This window comes from Solanum pennellii, chromosome 8 (assembly GCF_001406875.1).
Source record: "Solanum pennellii chromosome 8, SPENNV200".
NCBI lineage: Eukaryota > Viridiplantae > Streptophyta > Magnoliopsida > Solanales > Solanaceae > Solanum > Solanum pennellii.
Window position 1 is genome coordinate 51,319,528 of NC_028644.1, and position 16,228 is coordinate 51,335,755.

General features: G+C 32.6%; 1 protein-coding gene across 2 annotated transcripts in view; it reads right to left on the reverse strand.

Moving 5' to 3' along the window:
• Positions 1-14,661: 14,661 nt before the first annotated feature.
• The window catches only part of LOC107027157 (epoxide hydrolase 4-like), a 29,772-nt gene continuing 28,205 nt past the window's right edge, over positions 14,662-16,228 (reverse strand). The window contains exons 2-4 of one of the 2 annotated variants that reach the window (XM_015228337.2): positions 15,559-15,657; positions 15,371-15,438; positions 14,662-14,943 (exon numbers count right to left, since the gene is read on the reverse strand). In XM_015228337.2, the coding sequence (XP_015083823.1) occupies positions 14,820-14,943; positions 15,371-15,438; positions 15,559-15,657 (291 nt within the window). In that variant the 3' untranslated portion in view covers positions 14,662-14,819. The remainder of the gene's footprint in view (positions 14,944-15,370; positions 15,439-15,558; positions 15,658-16,228) is intronic. The other variant, XM_015228338.2, reaches the window with a different exon arrangement.

A 16,228-nucleotide genomic window follows, 5' to 3' on the forward strand; every position in this document is an offset into this window, starting at 1 on the left:
GAATTAGGGGAGCGGGTGTCACGAACCGACACGTAGAATTAGGGGATCGGGTGTCACGAACCGACACGTAGAATTAGGGGATCGGGTGTCACGAACCGACACGTAGAATTAGGGGATCGGGTGTCACGAACCGACACGTAGAATTAGGGGATCGGGTGTCACGAACCGACACGTAGAATTAGGGGATCGGGTGTCACGAACCGACACGTAGAATTAGGGGATCGGGTGTCACGAACCGACACGTAGAATTAGGGGATCGGGTGTCACGAACCGACACGTAGAATTAGGGGATCGGGTGTCACGAACCGACACGTAGAATTAGGGGATCGGGTGTCACGAACCGACACGTAGAATTAGGGGATCGGGTGTCACGAACCGACACGTAGAATTAGGGGATCGGGTGTCACGAACCGACACGTAGAATTAGGGGATCGGGTGTCACGAACCGACACGTAGAATTAGGGGATCGGGTGTCACGAACCGACACGTAGAATTAGGGGATCGGGTGTCACGAACCGACACGTAGAATTAGGGGATCGGGTGTCACGAACCGACACGTAGAATTAGGGGATCGGGTGTCACGAACCGACACGTAGAATTAGGGGATCGGGTGTCACGAACCGACACGTAGAATTAGGGGATCGGGTGTCACGAACCGACACGTAGAATTAGGGGATCGGAGTGTCACGTTCCGACACCAGGATAGTATATGGAGCGGAGTGTCACGTACCGACACGAGAGAAATAAAGATAATGAATCTTGAAAGATGTTAATATACTCAATCTAATGAACCTAATTCCCAAATGGGTATGGTATTGAGGCTTGAGTCCTCATGGGTGAACTTGGCGGTGCTTATTAATGATTATAGAACTTGTTGTTGCTACATGTTGAGTATTGTAGTTGATTTATGATATTATCTGATATATACTGTTTTCTATTTTGAGTTGGCCGATGATACCTACTCAGTACTCGTGTTTTGTACTGACCCCTACTTGTAATTGTTTTTCTTTGTTATTTGTGGAGTGCAGCAAACGTGCCATCGTCTTCAACTCAACCGCAACTCTAGCCAGTCTTCATCAAGCCAGATTTCAGGGTGAGCTATTGCTTCTAGCTTGGACTGGATCTTCTCTTCATGTCTTGATGCCTTGAAATTCCGGCATGGACTAGCTTTTTACTTATTTTAGCTTCTTAGATACTCTTAGATTAGTAATTTGAGGATAGATGTTCTTGTGGTGATGACTTCCAGGTTTTGGGAATAATAAGTATTGAGTTTTTATAAGTTATTTAATCGATTTTCATTAATGAGTTTTAAGTCTTCCGCATTATATTTTGTTATTTATGGTTGAAATGTTGGGATTTAGATTGGTTGGTTCGCTCACATAGTAGGATAAGTGTGGGTGTCACTCGCGACCCGTTTTGGGTCGTGACAAAATTGTGATTTGTTATCAAAATGGTTATCTCCTCATTTCTCATTTGAGCATGTCATTTGCATTATATTTGAGACATGATTGTGATAAGAGTTAAGTGATAAGAGGATGTACTATTTCGAGGGTCGTATCGACGCTGCGATGGATGTTATATTTCGAGGGACGTATCGCGCGCCGCGATGGTTACTATTATCGAGGGTCGTGTCGTGCGCCGCGACAGATGCATGGACAAATATGTCCCCCATGGGTCCCGGACTGAGAGACAGCGGGTGTGTATCGTTAGGGAAGACATGCATCACTATACTTGACATTGCATCTCATGGCTTTGCACATTTTATTATTGATGAACTTGAACACGTGTTTTGCTGATCTTGTGAGCGTTTCTCTGTGAAGCTTGTGACTGTTGAATATTGAGTTGTTATTGAGAATGTGTAAAGTGATATAGTGTGGTTATTGAGTTGTGTGTTTGATAAACTGTAAACTGTTAGGCTGTAGCGTGGAGGTTTAGATAGGGTGTAAGGAGTACCCGTATTTTGTAACTTAACTTGTGTTTAGAGGTTTGCTTGTTGGGTACCGCGTGGTTTGGTACTCACCCCTTGCTTCTACAAACTTTTGTAGATTACGAGCCCGGATCTTCGTGATACCTGTCATTCTTTTCGTTTCCGAGGCATCTTGTGGAGGGTTGTGAGGTAGCTGCTTGTCATCTCAGCGAACTTTCCTACTCTAGTTTTTGACTTTATTTTTACTTGAAAGACAACTTCATGTTAGGCTCGTGTCTTTATTTCAATTCTAGTATTTCCATTAGAGGCTTGTGCACGTGACTACCAGGTCTTGGGAATTGAATTAAGTTGAATATTTTCTGTATTAGTAATCGTTATCAGACTTTGGTTTTATTTCTGCATTTTATCGAAATTATCGGGTTAGGCTGACTTGTCTTGGTGGGATAAGACGAGTGCCATCACACCCATTTTTGGGTCGTGACACATTCAAAGAACAATTTTTTATAATCAGAACTACAATTAGGATCAAATAATTAGTAAAATTACATACTCACAGAAAAGAGACAATCAAGAATTTGAAGGATTACCTAAAAGGGTATGTAACATTAAAGTTAAAGATAGAAGAAATTTATCAGAATGGCTAGGATTCAAATGTGTTGATGCTATTTGATATTCTTGGTCAGCAATTAGTGACCGGGAGAGTATTAAAATTCTAACTTTCAGCAATGGACTATTGATAAATTTTAGTTGGGAAGATTTTAGTTTCAAGGAAATGACAGTTAGGCCTCATTTGTTTGCACTTAATGGGGGGTTTGAATCGTAATTATTTAGATTCAGTTCATTAAGTGCATTTGACTTTTAGATCTGAATTTTAATCATTAAGATTCATTCCATTAAGTTCATTTTTTTTTTAAAAAAAAAAACCTCTTAATGGGTCTTAATGAGTGTGAATAAATCACATCTATAACAGAGTCTTAGGCCTCATTTGTTTCCATTAAGATTAAGAGGTCTGAATCTGAATACACATCTGATATTAAGATTTGTATTAAGATCTAGGCGTTTTGATCTGAATACACATCTGAATATTAAGATGTGGTCTCTAAATCTGAACACTAAATAATTAATACTATTTATTTTCAATATCCGACGTGCAAGTGAAATTGAACATTATATTAATAAAATATTATAAAAATTTTATTTCAACAAAATATATTACTTTTGATAAAAGAAAGTTTTAAAAGTATTAATAATCATGATTTTGAGTACTATTTTGTCATTCAAAAACCTTGATAAATAACAATACACCAAAAATATTATTTCAACCAATGTTCTTGACACGTCAATATAAGAAAATAATTACTCCGTTCGTTTAAAAAAGGATGACCTAATTTGACTTGGAACGGAATTTAAGAAAAAAAAGAAGACTTTTTAATCTTGTGGTTCTAAATGAAAGTTATGTCAAATGTACCAAAATGTCCTTTAATCTTGTGGTCTTAAACATGTCACGTGAAAAGTTAAAGTTAAAGTCTTGCCAAAAAAGGAAATATGTCATTCTTTTTTAAACAAACTAAAAAGGAAATAGGAACATTCTTTTTGAAATGGAGGGAGTAATATAAAAAAAAAAAAATACCTGAAAGGATTTATGAAAACTTACCAGTTCAAGAGAGAAAAAATGGTGTTTGATTGAGAAAAGAGAGAAATAAACTTTCATTTATGAGATAAAAAGGCACGCCCAAAGCAGAGAAGCGATGATTTATTATTTGATAATTTGTTAGATGAGTCTGAATGTTGTTAAGAGTCTCCTACTGATCTAAGTCGTTCAGACCTCTTCAGACCCATTAAGAGACTTTTTAAAAAATAAAACAAATGAACTTAATGGGCTGAATCTGAATGATTCAGATTCAGACTTAAAAATCAAACGTACTTAATAGGCTGAATCTAAATGATTAAGATTTATACCTCCCTTAAGTGCAAACAAATGAGGCCTTAATATCATTTAGACTCTATTAAAATAATAAGCGTTCTTTTTATAAACAAATTCTCTTCTTCCTTACTTTTCTTCTCGACAAGTTTCAAGTTTCAAGTTTCTTCCTCTTCTTTTCCAACGAAGTATCATTTTTTTTCTCTTTTGAATAAGTAAATTTTCATAATCTTTTACAAGTATTTATCTAATACTTCTAATATATAAAATATTCTTGGGTGAATTTATATTTATGAAGAACTCTTCTTGTCACAATTCGTTTGTTGTCGAAATTTCGTTGGAAGAAGTTATCATTGTTTGTCGAAAAAAAATTATATGAGAAAACAAATAAATTATCATCTTTTCCAGGGGTAGATTATAATCTTATTCTTGAAACAATTGTTTGGAAGAAGTATTCTTGGTTTGGATTATAATTTTTATTGATATAGTGTTTAATTTCTAATTTAAAAAAATATTATGCACATTAAGATATTGAAAACAAGTTATCTTAATGATTTAGTGTTCATACCTAGAAACAACATTTTAACATTCAAACAATTATTCAAATTCTAACATCTTAATCTTAATGTTAATCTTAATATTCAGATGTGCATTCTGATTTAGACCTCTTGATCTTAATGAAAACAAATGAGGTCTTAGAGCCACACGACAAAAAGAAAAAAAATCAACTCGCGTACCCCCTCTGGATGTTGTTTTTCAAAAATATTTTATACCCGCCTTGCCCCACAACCGCCCTGCCCTATTGCCATCTCTATTCTCTCTAATTCCATGCATGAAAAATCTAAATTTGTGTAACCCTAGTATAGCTATGGCATGTGGCTAACCATCTCCATTCTCTAGCCACATACTCTTCCTTTCCTCAACATCTCAATTTCTTTTTGTAAATTCTTTAGCCACTTTAAATCTCCTACGAGCTACGGATCTATTAAAACAATCAACATTCATAGATAATTATGCAACACTCATAAAACCATCAAAGATAAACAATCCAATGCAAACTAAACAATTGAATGTAAAATTTATTTCAATTAAAATAACTTTACATACATTGATAAATTGCCAATCGCGAAGTGGATAGAAAATAAAGTATGCAAAATGAATACTAGGAGAACCTTCAATAAGCTACTATTGGTAAGTTCTCATATGATTGGCCAAACCTTGATCTTAGAATTTAAATACTAAAGCAATGTTATATCAAATATTATTGCAAAATAGATTTTCTCATAAATAGACATACTTTAATATGTATTTGCTTAATTGAGAACTTTGTCAATATGATGGCAAAAACTTCTTATTATATTGTACAAAAAATGATGGATTACCATATTAAATGAGAGTCATGAGATTATTGATTTATGTTATAAAATTAAAAATGGAGGAAAGAACCATGCCATGAGCACTCTATTTGGACTTGGCTATTATTAATAAGGGTCAGTTTTGCCATGCGATATGGTATCGTGATATGAAATCATAAAAACAAGTCTAACGCAGTTGATTAACGTATGTGCTGTTGATGAAGAGGGAAGCTGGAGATTGTAACATGTCGAAGCAACAGGTCCGATGAAGCGGACCGACGAGTTTACATCACTGCTCTAGAGTTAGAATCGCACTAGGATTAGACTAATTATATTTATTAGGATTATATTTCATCCAGGATTATAGTATGATTAGGATTATATTATGACTAGGATTAATATTAGAATTATAGTATAATTAGGATTAATTATATTTATTAGGATTTTATTTCATCTAGGATTATAGTATGATTAGTATTATATTACGACTAGGATTAATATTATAATTATAGTATAAATAGAATTTATATTATTTATAATTGCATTATTATTATTATTATAATTATTATTATTATTATTATTATTATTATTATTATTATTATTATTATTATAGTAGTAGTAGTAGTAATAGATATTGTAGTAGAATGTAAGCATAATTAACTTAGAGCTCTACAATTCTCTTCTATATAAGGAACCTGTAACTCAACATTATAATCATCAATACTACCAATATTGATCAACATATCAATATATCAATATTGATCAATATATAAATACATCAATACAATAAATTCTATCCTTGATTTCTCTAGTCCTAGACGTGAGATTTCTACATGAATTTCTACATGGTATCAAAGCTTAAAGCTCTTCCGCTCTCTGAGTATTGATTAAAAAAGAACTTAAATAAAATTCACACGTTGCTATAACCACTTTTACCAAAAATATGTCGACCTCCTTACTTTACCAACTTATTGTCGCCTGCTCCAATTAAACTTGAGCCAGCAAACTACCTCATAAAGAGGACAAACATATCCCAATTAATTCATATAAGAGAGAATGAACCAAGTAAAAGTAATTGTTCCACTAGACAGACTGCTAGGAAAGTTGTAGCGGTTAAGAAGGGATGCAAAAGATAGTGACACCATTGATGACCGGGACGAGGAAAATGTGTTACTAAGGAGTAAAATCTCAAACACCTTGAAGCATGCAACTATTGTGGACTGCTCAATTGCCAAGAAGATGTGGGAATGTTTAAAAAAAAAACTTATATTCAATAAAAAAAATTAGTTTTGCTAGAAGCTTAGGTAAGACAACATATCCCACTCTTACTGCACTCACAAGTTTTGATACAAGGGAAGAGAAAGAAGAAGTGTCTTAACAAAACCATAACATGGTATTATCTGCCCAAAAAGGTAGGGGAAGAGGAAACAACAACATCAACATACGGAAGCATTGACAAAATAAGTTTTTGCTGGGTATTTCAAGTTTTTTTTGGCTGGATATTTGGCAACAACAACATTAATATATCGAAGCATTGACAAAATAATTTTTTGCTGGGTATTCAAAGTTTTTTTTGCTGGATATTCAAAGCAAGTTAGGAGTAACTGTTCATCTACTCGTTATCTTGAAGGGAAGTGTTGAAGAAGAAGGAAGCTCACGATTGGAACATGTCTAAGAAACAGGTCCAACACAGTTGATTGACGTATCTGCAGCAAGTGTTGATGAAGAAGGAAGCTGAAGGTTGCAATTAACCTAACCAACGAGTTTACATCACTGCTCTAGAATTAGAGTCGCAGTAGTATTAGACTAATTATATTTATTCGGATTATATTTCATCTAGGAATATAGTATGATTAGGATTATATTACGACTAGGAATAATATTAAAATTATAGTATAATTAGGATTAATTATATTTATTAGGATTATATTTCATCCAGGATTATAGTATGATTAGGATTATATTACGAGTAGGATTAATATTAGAATTATGGTATAATTAGGATTTATATTATTTATAATTGCATTATTATTATTATAGTAGTAATAAGTATTGTAGTAGGACTCTAAGTATACTTAACTTAGAACTCTACAATTCTCTCCTATATAAGGAACTTGTAACTCAACATTATAATCATCAATACTACCAATATTGATCAACATATTAATAATATTAATTTATCAATATTGATCAATATATCAATACATCAATGTTATCAATACAATAAATTCTATCCTTGATTTCTCTAATCCTAGACGTGAGATTTCTACATGGATTTCTACAATAATATAGTATCGTAATACGGAATCATGAGATGAAATTGAAGTTTTGTTTAGAAATGCGATATGAAATTTTGTTGTTATATAATTTTTCATAAAAATAAAAATCTCATAAGTTCTAAAACTATTAAAATAGCCCCAATTATATTCAATATTACCAAATAAATAAAAAGTCATAAAATCGCATAATAAATTATTACAAAGTTTTTTGTTCTCCACTTAAGTAATTGTTTCATCAATATATTTGAGTAAAGATGAAACACCTTTCACGGGCTCTTCAAGATTTTATTACTCAACAATCATGAAGTGTGAGTTAAAGTGACTATATGTTAGTGAGAATAATAAATTTTATGTCGGTGAGAAAAGTAAATTTTAAAAAGTAACGATGTGATCATAAATTTTATTTACATGTGAAACAAATGGTTAGTAGATATAAATGTGGTGTTGTTTGAACAAAATATTGAGTTATGGATCAATTTTTTTTATTAAAATAACTCAAATCATGATATGGTATTCCCATATGATTCCATATCATGGTGTATGGATATTGTATCACATCTCATTATATGAAATCATGAGATGAAATCAGCGTAAAATGACATGTCCAAATGCTGATTCCATCTCATAATACCATATCGTGATATGGTATCACATGACCAAACGCCTACTAAGACTCAACAAACAAAATAAATTCATTTTCAATATTGTCACTTCAATTCAGAAAAAACCCTTCAAAAAGGTGTGACAGATGACGTGTCCAATTTCCATCTTAAATTGTGAACAAAAACTTTAGATTTATTAGAATTAGTGATTCAACCCTTTGTGTATAAGCTAAAACTCTATATACTGAATTATCTACTATATAAGTAAACAAACACAAATAAATATATAATGTATTAAAACTTTTATTGAAACAGAATACATAATTAATCCTATAATAAATACAATAAACAAATACATGATTAATAATGTACATTCCATGATTAATAGTATATGTATTCCAACTATTTCCCACTTAGATATTTAACCATCAAAATTGTCGTAACGTAATATATCTGTTAGTGAAAAAACAAGATAATAAAATTGCAAGATTACAATTGAAAATAAAATGAAGAAATTAATCTCTTCAGGCTGAGGCGCGGATATCTCGCTCTCTTTAAGGAGATTCAAGCCCACTGCAGCAAATATTTTCACCGGTCCAGCAGTAGTCCTCTTTGACTTGTCCCCGCCAGGATACAACAGCCTTCACAAAGTATAACTCAACAACTCTGGACAAGAGTTGAGTCCAAAGCTCCACAAAAAAGAACACCTCCCTTCAACTAATAAGAACTCTCTTTTAGACTAACTCTTTCACTCTTTGTTTTCTCTTGTGTTTTGTTTACCAAACCAAATGAAGACCACCACTATTTATACTACAAGAAGTCTTTTTAGCAATGAATAGGAAGATAATGGAGGTAGTAAATAGTGAAGATAATGGCCTTAGGAGTTTCATAGGTTACAAAGGTTACTATAGGAGTTACATATGTTACAAAGAGTAATGGAGGAATTAAGAATGAAATAAAGTGATGGATAACCAATGCTAATGGATGATGTAGAAGTTATCCATTGCAATGTTTATTGGAATGTTTTTATCTCACAATGAATTCAGCCAATAAAATCAAAAGTAATGGCATTATGTGGCTACCAAGTCAAAGATGAATAGCATGATTAAATTGATAGTTTAAAACACAAATGCCTACCAATGGCCATTCTTATAACTCCAAAATAAAGCAATTTATTATGTTAAATATAAATATTAAAATGCTAATAACCTAACAACCCCCACTCATTTTAATATTTAGATAAGAGAGTATATCAGTTGAAGGAAGACTACTATGCATAATGAAGGTGTGCTCTGCATTGAACCTTCACTTAGTGAAACAGTAACTTTTACTCCAGAGTCGTAGTGGTCTCAGACTTGAACTATGACTGCTTAAGGGAAATAAAATATCACTGCTCACACAGAATAATCAAGGTGTTGATATGAGCTTTAACAGCCAGCACGTTATGGCCATGTGCTATCCCGATTTCATGAGTGCATTTGAGAATAAACCCCATTCTCATAGGAAGCGACCTACTTTCACACATCACATAGGTGAAATCTGTCGAGAGTGCTCCTGTAAGATTAACACTCCACCCATATGGGCTACAGATATTCATTAAGAGTTTTATCAACTCAACCTTCACAAACTACATGAAACAATGCACTCACATCATAGGGAGGGAAAAAAATAGTGCATTTTTTCACAACAAGCATCATATGATTAGTTTTTCCCTTTGAACCTGGTTATAGGATCTCTAGTCCCCAGGTTGGGTTTCCTCATATATGACTCAAGGATTTGTAGGCTTCAATCCCATCCCCTTCGATGTGCTCCAGACCTTTTCTCTTGTTAAGGCCTTCGTAAGAGGATCTGCAAGATTATCACAAGATTTGACATAATCAACATTAATGGTACCATTTGTCAAATACGATCTTACATTACTGTGTTTCCTCCTTATAAGTCTGGATTTACCGTTGTAATAACAGTTTTGAACTCTACCAATTGCAGCGGTGCTATCACAATGAATTAAAATAGGAGAAATTGATTTTTCAAAATAAGGAATTTGAAACAATAAATCTCTTAACCAATTCGCTTCCTCACTAGCTGAAGCTAAAGCAATTAGTTCAGCCTCCATGGTAGAGTTAGCAATTATAGTTTGTTTTTTTGATCTCCAACAAACAGCACCACTACCGAAAGTAAAGACATAACCAGTGGTAGAAAAGGAATCACCAGACAAAGTGTTCCAATCTGCATCACAAAAGCGCCTTCAAGTACAGCAGGATATTTTTCAAAGAACAAACCATAATTTTTTGTTCCAATCAAATATCTCATAACTCTTGTTAAAACATGTCAATGTTCATTACCCGGCTTGCTTGTAAACCTGTCAAATACTCCTACTGCATATGCAATATCAGGCCTAGTGCAATCAGTCACATATCTCAAACTTCCGATTATACTAGCATATTCCTTTTGATTTATTACATCATTTTTCACTTTCAACAGGAAATAAGTGAACACTTGAATCAAAAGGAGTAGCAACATGCTTGCAATCATAAAAGTTATATTTTTTCAAAATTTTCTCAACATAATGTGACTGGTCAAGAAAAATCCCCTCACATGTTCTTGTTATTTTTATTCCAAGAATAAAATTTGCCTCACCAAGATCTTTCATATCAAAATGGCGTCTAAGAACATTTTTAGCTTCATCAATAACATTCATGTTAGAGCCAAAGATCAAGAAATCATCAACATATAGGCAAATGATCACATGTGAATTATTCCAAGACTTATGATATATGCACTTATCAGACTCATTTGTTTTAAAACCATTTTCAATCATGCAGGAATCAAACTTTTCATGCCATTGCTTTGGTGCCTGTTTCAAGCCATATAGGGATTTAGTAAGTTACATACTTTGCTTTCTTGGCCTGCTTCAACAAAACACTCGGGTTGGTCCATATAAATTTCTTCATTTAGGTATCCATTTAGAAAAACAGTTTTTACATCCATTTGATGAATTTGCAAATCAAAAATTGCAGCCATAACAACTAAAAGTCTAATGGATGTAATTCTTGTTACCGGAGAAAAAGTATCAAAAAATTATAGGCCTTCTAGTTGTTTAAAACCTTTTGCAACTAGCCTAACCTTGTATTTATCAATAGAACCATCCGGTTTCAACTTTTTCCTTAAGACCCATTTGCAACCAATTGTTTAACAACCCGGTGGTAAATCAACTAACTTCCAAGTTTTATTAGAAATTAGAGATTCCATTTCATCATTTACAACCTCTTTCCAAAAAATAGAATCATGTGAAGATAATGCTTCTTTCAAAGTTAGAGGGTCATTTTCAACATTAAACACATAAAAATCAGGACCAAACTCTTTTTCTACTCTAGCTCTTTTACTTCTTCTTAACTCAAAATCAACAACTTCTTTATTTTTCAAAGTTGAAGTAGAAGAACTAGGTAGTGACAAAATATTTTGTTCAATCCTTTGACCCCCACTATTTTTAGTATCAAAAGGAAATTTATTTTCATGAAAAATAGCATCACCAGATTCTATTACAATATTATCTTCAAGATTAAAAAATCTATAGGCTGTACTATTTGAAGCATAACCAAGAAAAGCACAAGTAGTAACTTTCTTACCCAACTTTGTAATCTTGGGATCCATTAGCCTCACAAAGGCTAGACAACCCCAAACTCTTAGATATCCCAAACTTGGCTTGTAACCTTTCCACAATTCAAAAGGTGTCAATTTAGACTTTTTATGAGGCACACGATTCAACACATAACAAGCAGTTAAGATAGCTTCACCCCAAAAATTTAAAGGTGCATGTGACTCAATAAGCATGACATTAGTCAATTCAACCAAAGTTCTATTTTTCCTTTCTGCTACTCCATTAGACGAAGGAGAGTAAGGAGGAGGAGTTTCATGAATTATTCCCAATGATCTAACAAAAGAATTAAACTCATTTGATTCATATTCACGGCCTCTATCACTTCTGATTCTTTTTATTTTTCTTCCAAACTGATTTTCAACCTCATTGAGATAAGTTTTGAAATTTTCAAAAGCATCACTTTTATTTTTCATCAAGTAAACATATGTTAACTTAGAAAAATCATCAATGAAAGTGATAAAATATCTATTACCTCCACGAGTTAGAATTCCACCAAGTTCACAAATATCAGTATGAACTAATTTTAACAAATCAGTATTTCTTTCAACTTGAATATGAGGCCTTTTAGTGTTCTTGGCTTTACTACAAGCCTCGCACTTTTCAAAATTATTTTTAAGCATTGGGATTAATCCTAAACTACTCATGATTCCAACATGACGATCATTAATATGACACAAACGAGCATGCAAAAAATTAGTAGAAGAAAGCATATAAACAAAAGTAGAAGTTTTATCCATTTTAACATTCAACTTAAACATCCCATCACATGCATACCCCTTCCCCACAAAATACCTTTTTTCACTATTACATATTGATCAGATTCAATAATCTGTTTAAAGCCTGCTTTATTAAAAAGAAAACTAGACATCAAATTTTTTCTCATAGAAGAAGTATAAAGTACATCTTTCAATGTTAATATCCTTCAAGAAGTAAAACACAATTCAACATCTCCCTTTCCAAGCACTTGAGTAGTGTGAGCATCACCAAGCATGATGGTTTTGGGCTTCTCAAAATTAGTATATTTTTTAAACCAGTCTTTGTCATAACAGACATGACGGTTTGCACCAGAATCAACCCACCATCCATCAACATTCTCAACCATGTTTATGTCAGTAATCACTGCCACAAAAGGTTCTTCGGTAATGTTTGCCTGAGGGTTAGGACCACGTTTCCGGAATCTGCAAAATCGAGCAATATGCCCACTCTTGCCACAAACAAAGCATGATCCCTTTTCTTGAACTTGTTGATTTTGTGCTTGGTGATTTTCACCATTATTTTTCTTGGGAGGTCTACCATTATTTTTCTTGAATTTTTTCTTCTTAGGCTTTAAAGAAGTATTTTTGTGAGTTTCAGGAGTAGCATTATTCGAAGTAATTAAATTTACATTCGATGTGATGTTGTTCTCTTCTGTTTGTAATCTTGGCCCCTTGCTTCTTCTTCCATGCGTATTTTCATTATTAAGGTTTCAAGAGAGGTTTCCTTTTGTTTGTGACACATAGTTTTTTGAAATTCCTTCTAAGAAGGTGGAAGTTTATCCACTATGCCACAAACAATAAGGTTATTTTCAATTTTAACCTCTTCGGACCTAAGCTCTCCAACAATCATGATGAAGTCTTGAGCTTGATCTACCACTGATTTGTTGTCCACCATTTGAAAACGAAAAAATGTACTAGCTGCATATTTTTTCGCTCCAGCCTCTTCGATATCATACTTACTCTGCAATGTCTTCCAAATTTTCTTTGCACTAGAGTAAGTTCTATCATAATAATCATAAAAATTATCAGATAGACAATAAAGAAGATAATACCAACACTTATAGGAATCACCATCGTACTTTTCCACTTTCTCTAAATGAGAAATAGTTACATCATCATTCATAGTGGTGATGTTTTCTTTATTTGGATTCTTCTCGGTTAGTATATAAAAAACATTGAGAAGACTTAAGTAGAAAAGTACTTTACCCTTCCATCTCTTAAATGGTTACCATTAAACCGAAATGGCTTGTTAAAATCTCCCATCTTGACATCCGTGGTTTTTTCAATTGTAGCCATCGTTGAATTTCCTTAAAATTGTTAGTGAAAAAAGTTACAAGATAATAAAATTGCAAGATTACAATTGAAAATAAAATGAAGAAATTAATCTCTTCAGGCTGAGGCGCGGATATCTCGCTCTCTTTAAGGAGATTCAAGCCCACTGGAGCAAATGTTTTCACCGGTCCAACAGTAGTCCTCTTTAACTTGTCCCCTCCAGGATACAACAGCCTTCACAAAGTATAACTCAACAACTCTGGACAAGAGTTGAGTTCAAAGCTCCACAAAAGAGAACACATCCATTCAACTAATAAGAACTCTCTTTTAGACTATATCTTTCACTCTTTGTTTTCTCTTGTGTTTTGTGTGTACCAAACCAAATGAAGACCACTACTATTTATACTACAAGAAGTCTTCCTAACAATGAATAGGAAGATAATGGAGGTAGTAAATAGTGAAGATAATGGCTTTAGGAGTTTCATAGATTACATAAGAGTTACATATGCTACAAAGAGTAATGGAGGAATTAAGAATGAAATAAAGTGATGGATAACCAATGCTAATGGATGATGTAGAAGTTATCCATTGCAATGCTTATTGGAATGTTTTTATCTCACAATGAATTCAGCCAATAAAACCAAAAGTAATGACATTACATGGCTACCAAGTCAAAGATGAATAGCATGATTAAATTGGTAGTTTAAAACACAAATGTCTACCAATGATCATTCTTATAATTCCAAAATAAAGCAATTTAATATGTTAAATATTAATATTAGAATGCTAATAACCTAACAATATCTAACTGCATGATTAATAGTATTACAATTGTTATAACCTAATATATGTGAATGCATTGGTTGTGACTTGCGAGATAGAAAATGTTAAATTAAGTGCAAAATAACGGTGAATCATCTTATTTACAAAATATTTCAAAGCTGCAATTGTCTTATACAATTTTAAAAATCCATAAATCTTTTCAAATTAGTACTTGAGTTTGTACGTAGACAAGGAAACACAAAAATTAGTAATAAACAGTCTAATTAATTAATTAACATTTGACCCACCCAAGAAGTCGTTAACTATTTTGTTGAACTTGGCCCCATGCTCGAGTTGGGGTACATGAGAGGCATTTTTAATGACTTCCAATCTAGCCTTTTCCCCAAGAAGCCTGCATTGTATTTGTATATAGATGAATCAAAGATTGCCATAATTTGTTTTCAAAATAAAATACATATCTAAGCATAACTTGAAGCTTCAAAAGTTACTTTCCGATACAACTTCAAAAACTTATTTTATATATCGATAGATAATGACGCATCGTAGATTATTTTATATGAATGCATTTACTATAGCCATAGTGCATCGATCCATCAATGTGAAGATAAAATAAATATGAGTTGGTAGAGAGAGACTTTAACAAATTGTTTTTAGCGATAATAAATAAGCAAATTAATAAAAAATGTTAATCTTTATTAATATTATTTAATTGTCATTAGATTCGATGTTGCTAAGAAATATTAAAAAAAAATAATAATTGTTAATAAATTTAGCAATAGTTAAATTATTGTTATTAATCAGTCAAACAGAATACATACTCTTTGAGTTCAGTTGCCTTTTCAAGTAGAAATATTTGATCATTCTCTCCCCACACAATTAATACTTCCTACATACACACACCAATAAAGATGCATATTAATGCTACAAATAATTATGTTACCAACCAAAAAACAAAACATACTAATTAATCACTTGACATTATATTTTCAAATAAAATAAAATGTACCTGTTGAAGTGGAGTTATATTAGCTACTGTGTCATCTCTTCCAAGGCTTAACCCCTTTAACAGTTCCAACTTCTCCTTCCTGTTTTCAAGATACAATTTCTGCATGACAACTTTTAGTTTCAATTATGCAAATTTTATGTTTTACATTTTTTATAGATACGGAGATAATATATTTTAGGGAAAATTTATAACTATTTCCTTAACCTATGTCCGAAATCCCAGAGACACACTTATACTATACTAAGATCCAATTACCCCTGAACTTATTTTATAAGTAATTTTCTATCCCTTTTCGGTCTACGTGGCACTAGCTTGAAAAAAAAGTCAATCAACATTGGACCTACAAAAATAGTGCCACGTAGGCCAAAAAGGGATAGAAAATTATTAATAAAATAAGTTCAGGAGGGTAATAGGACCTTAGTATAGTATAAGTGTGTCTCTAAAATTTCGGATATAGATTAAGGAAGTACTTATAAATTATCCCTATATTTTATGCAAATCTATCTTTAAATGGAACCACAAAATGTAAAATACATAAATGTTCAATTATCTATTATTTTTGAAATAGGATGACCATATCGTTGTACAAATTAAGTTAATTACTCTCATTTGTAAAAGTGGTCCACAAAAGCTCGTTATATATAATGAAAAAAACAAATATATATATATA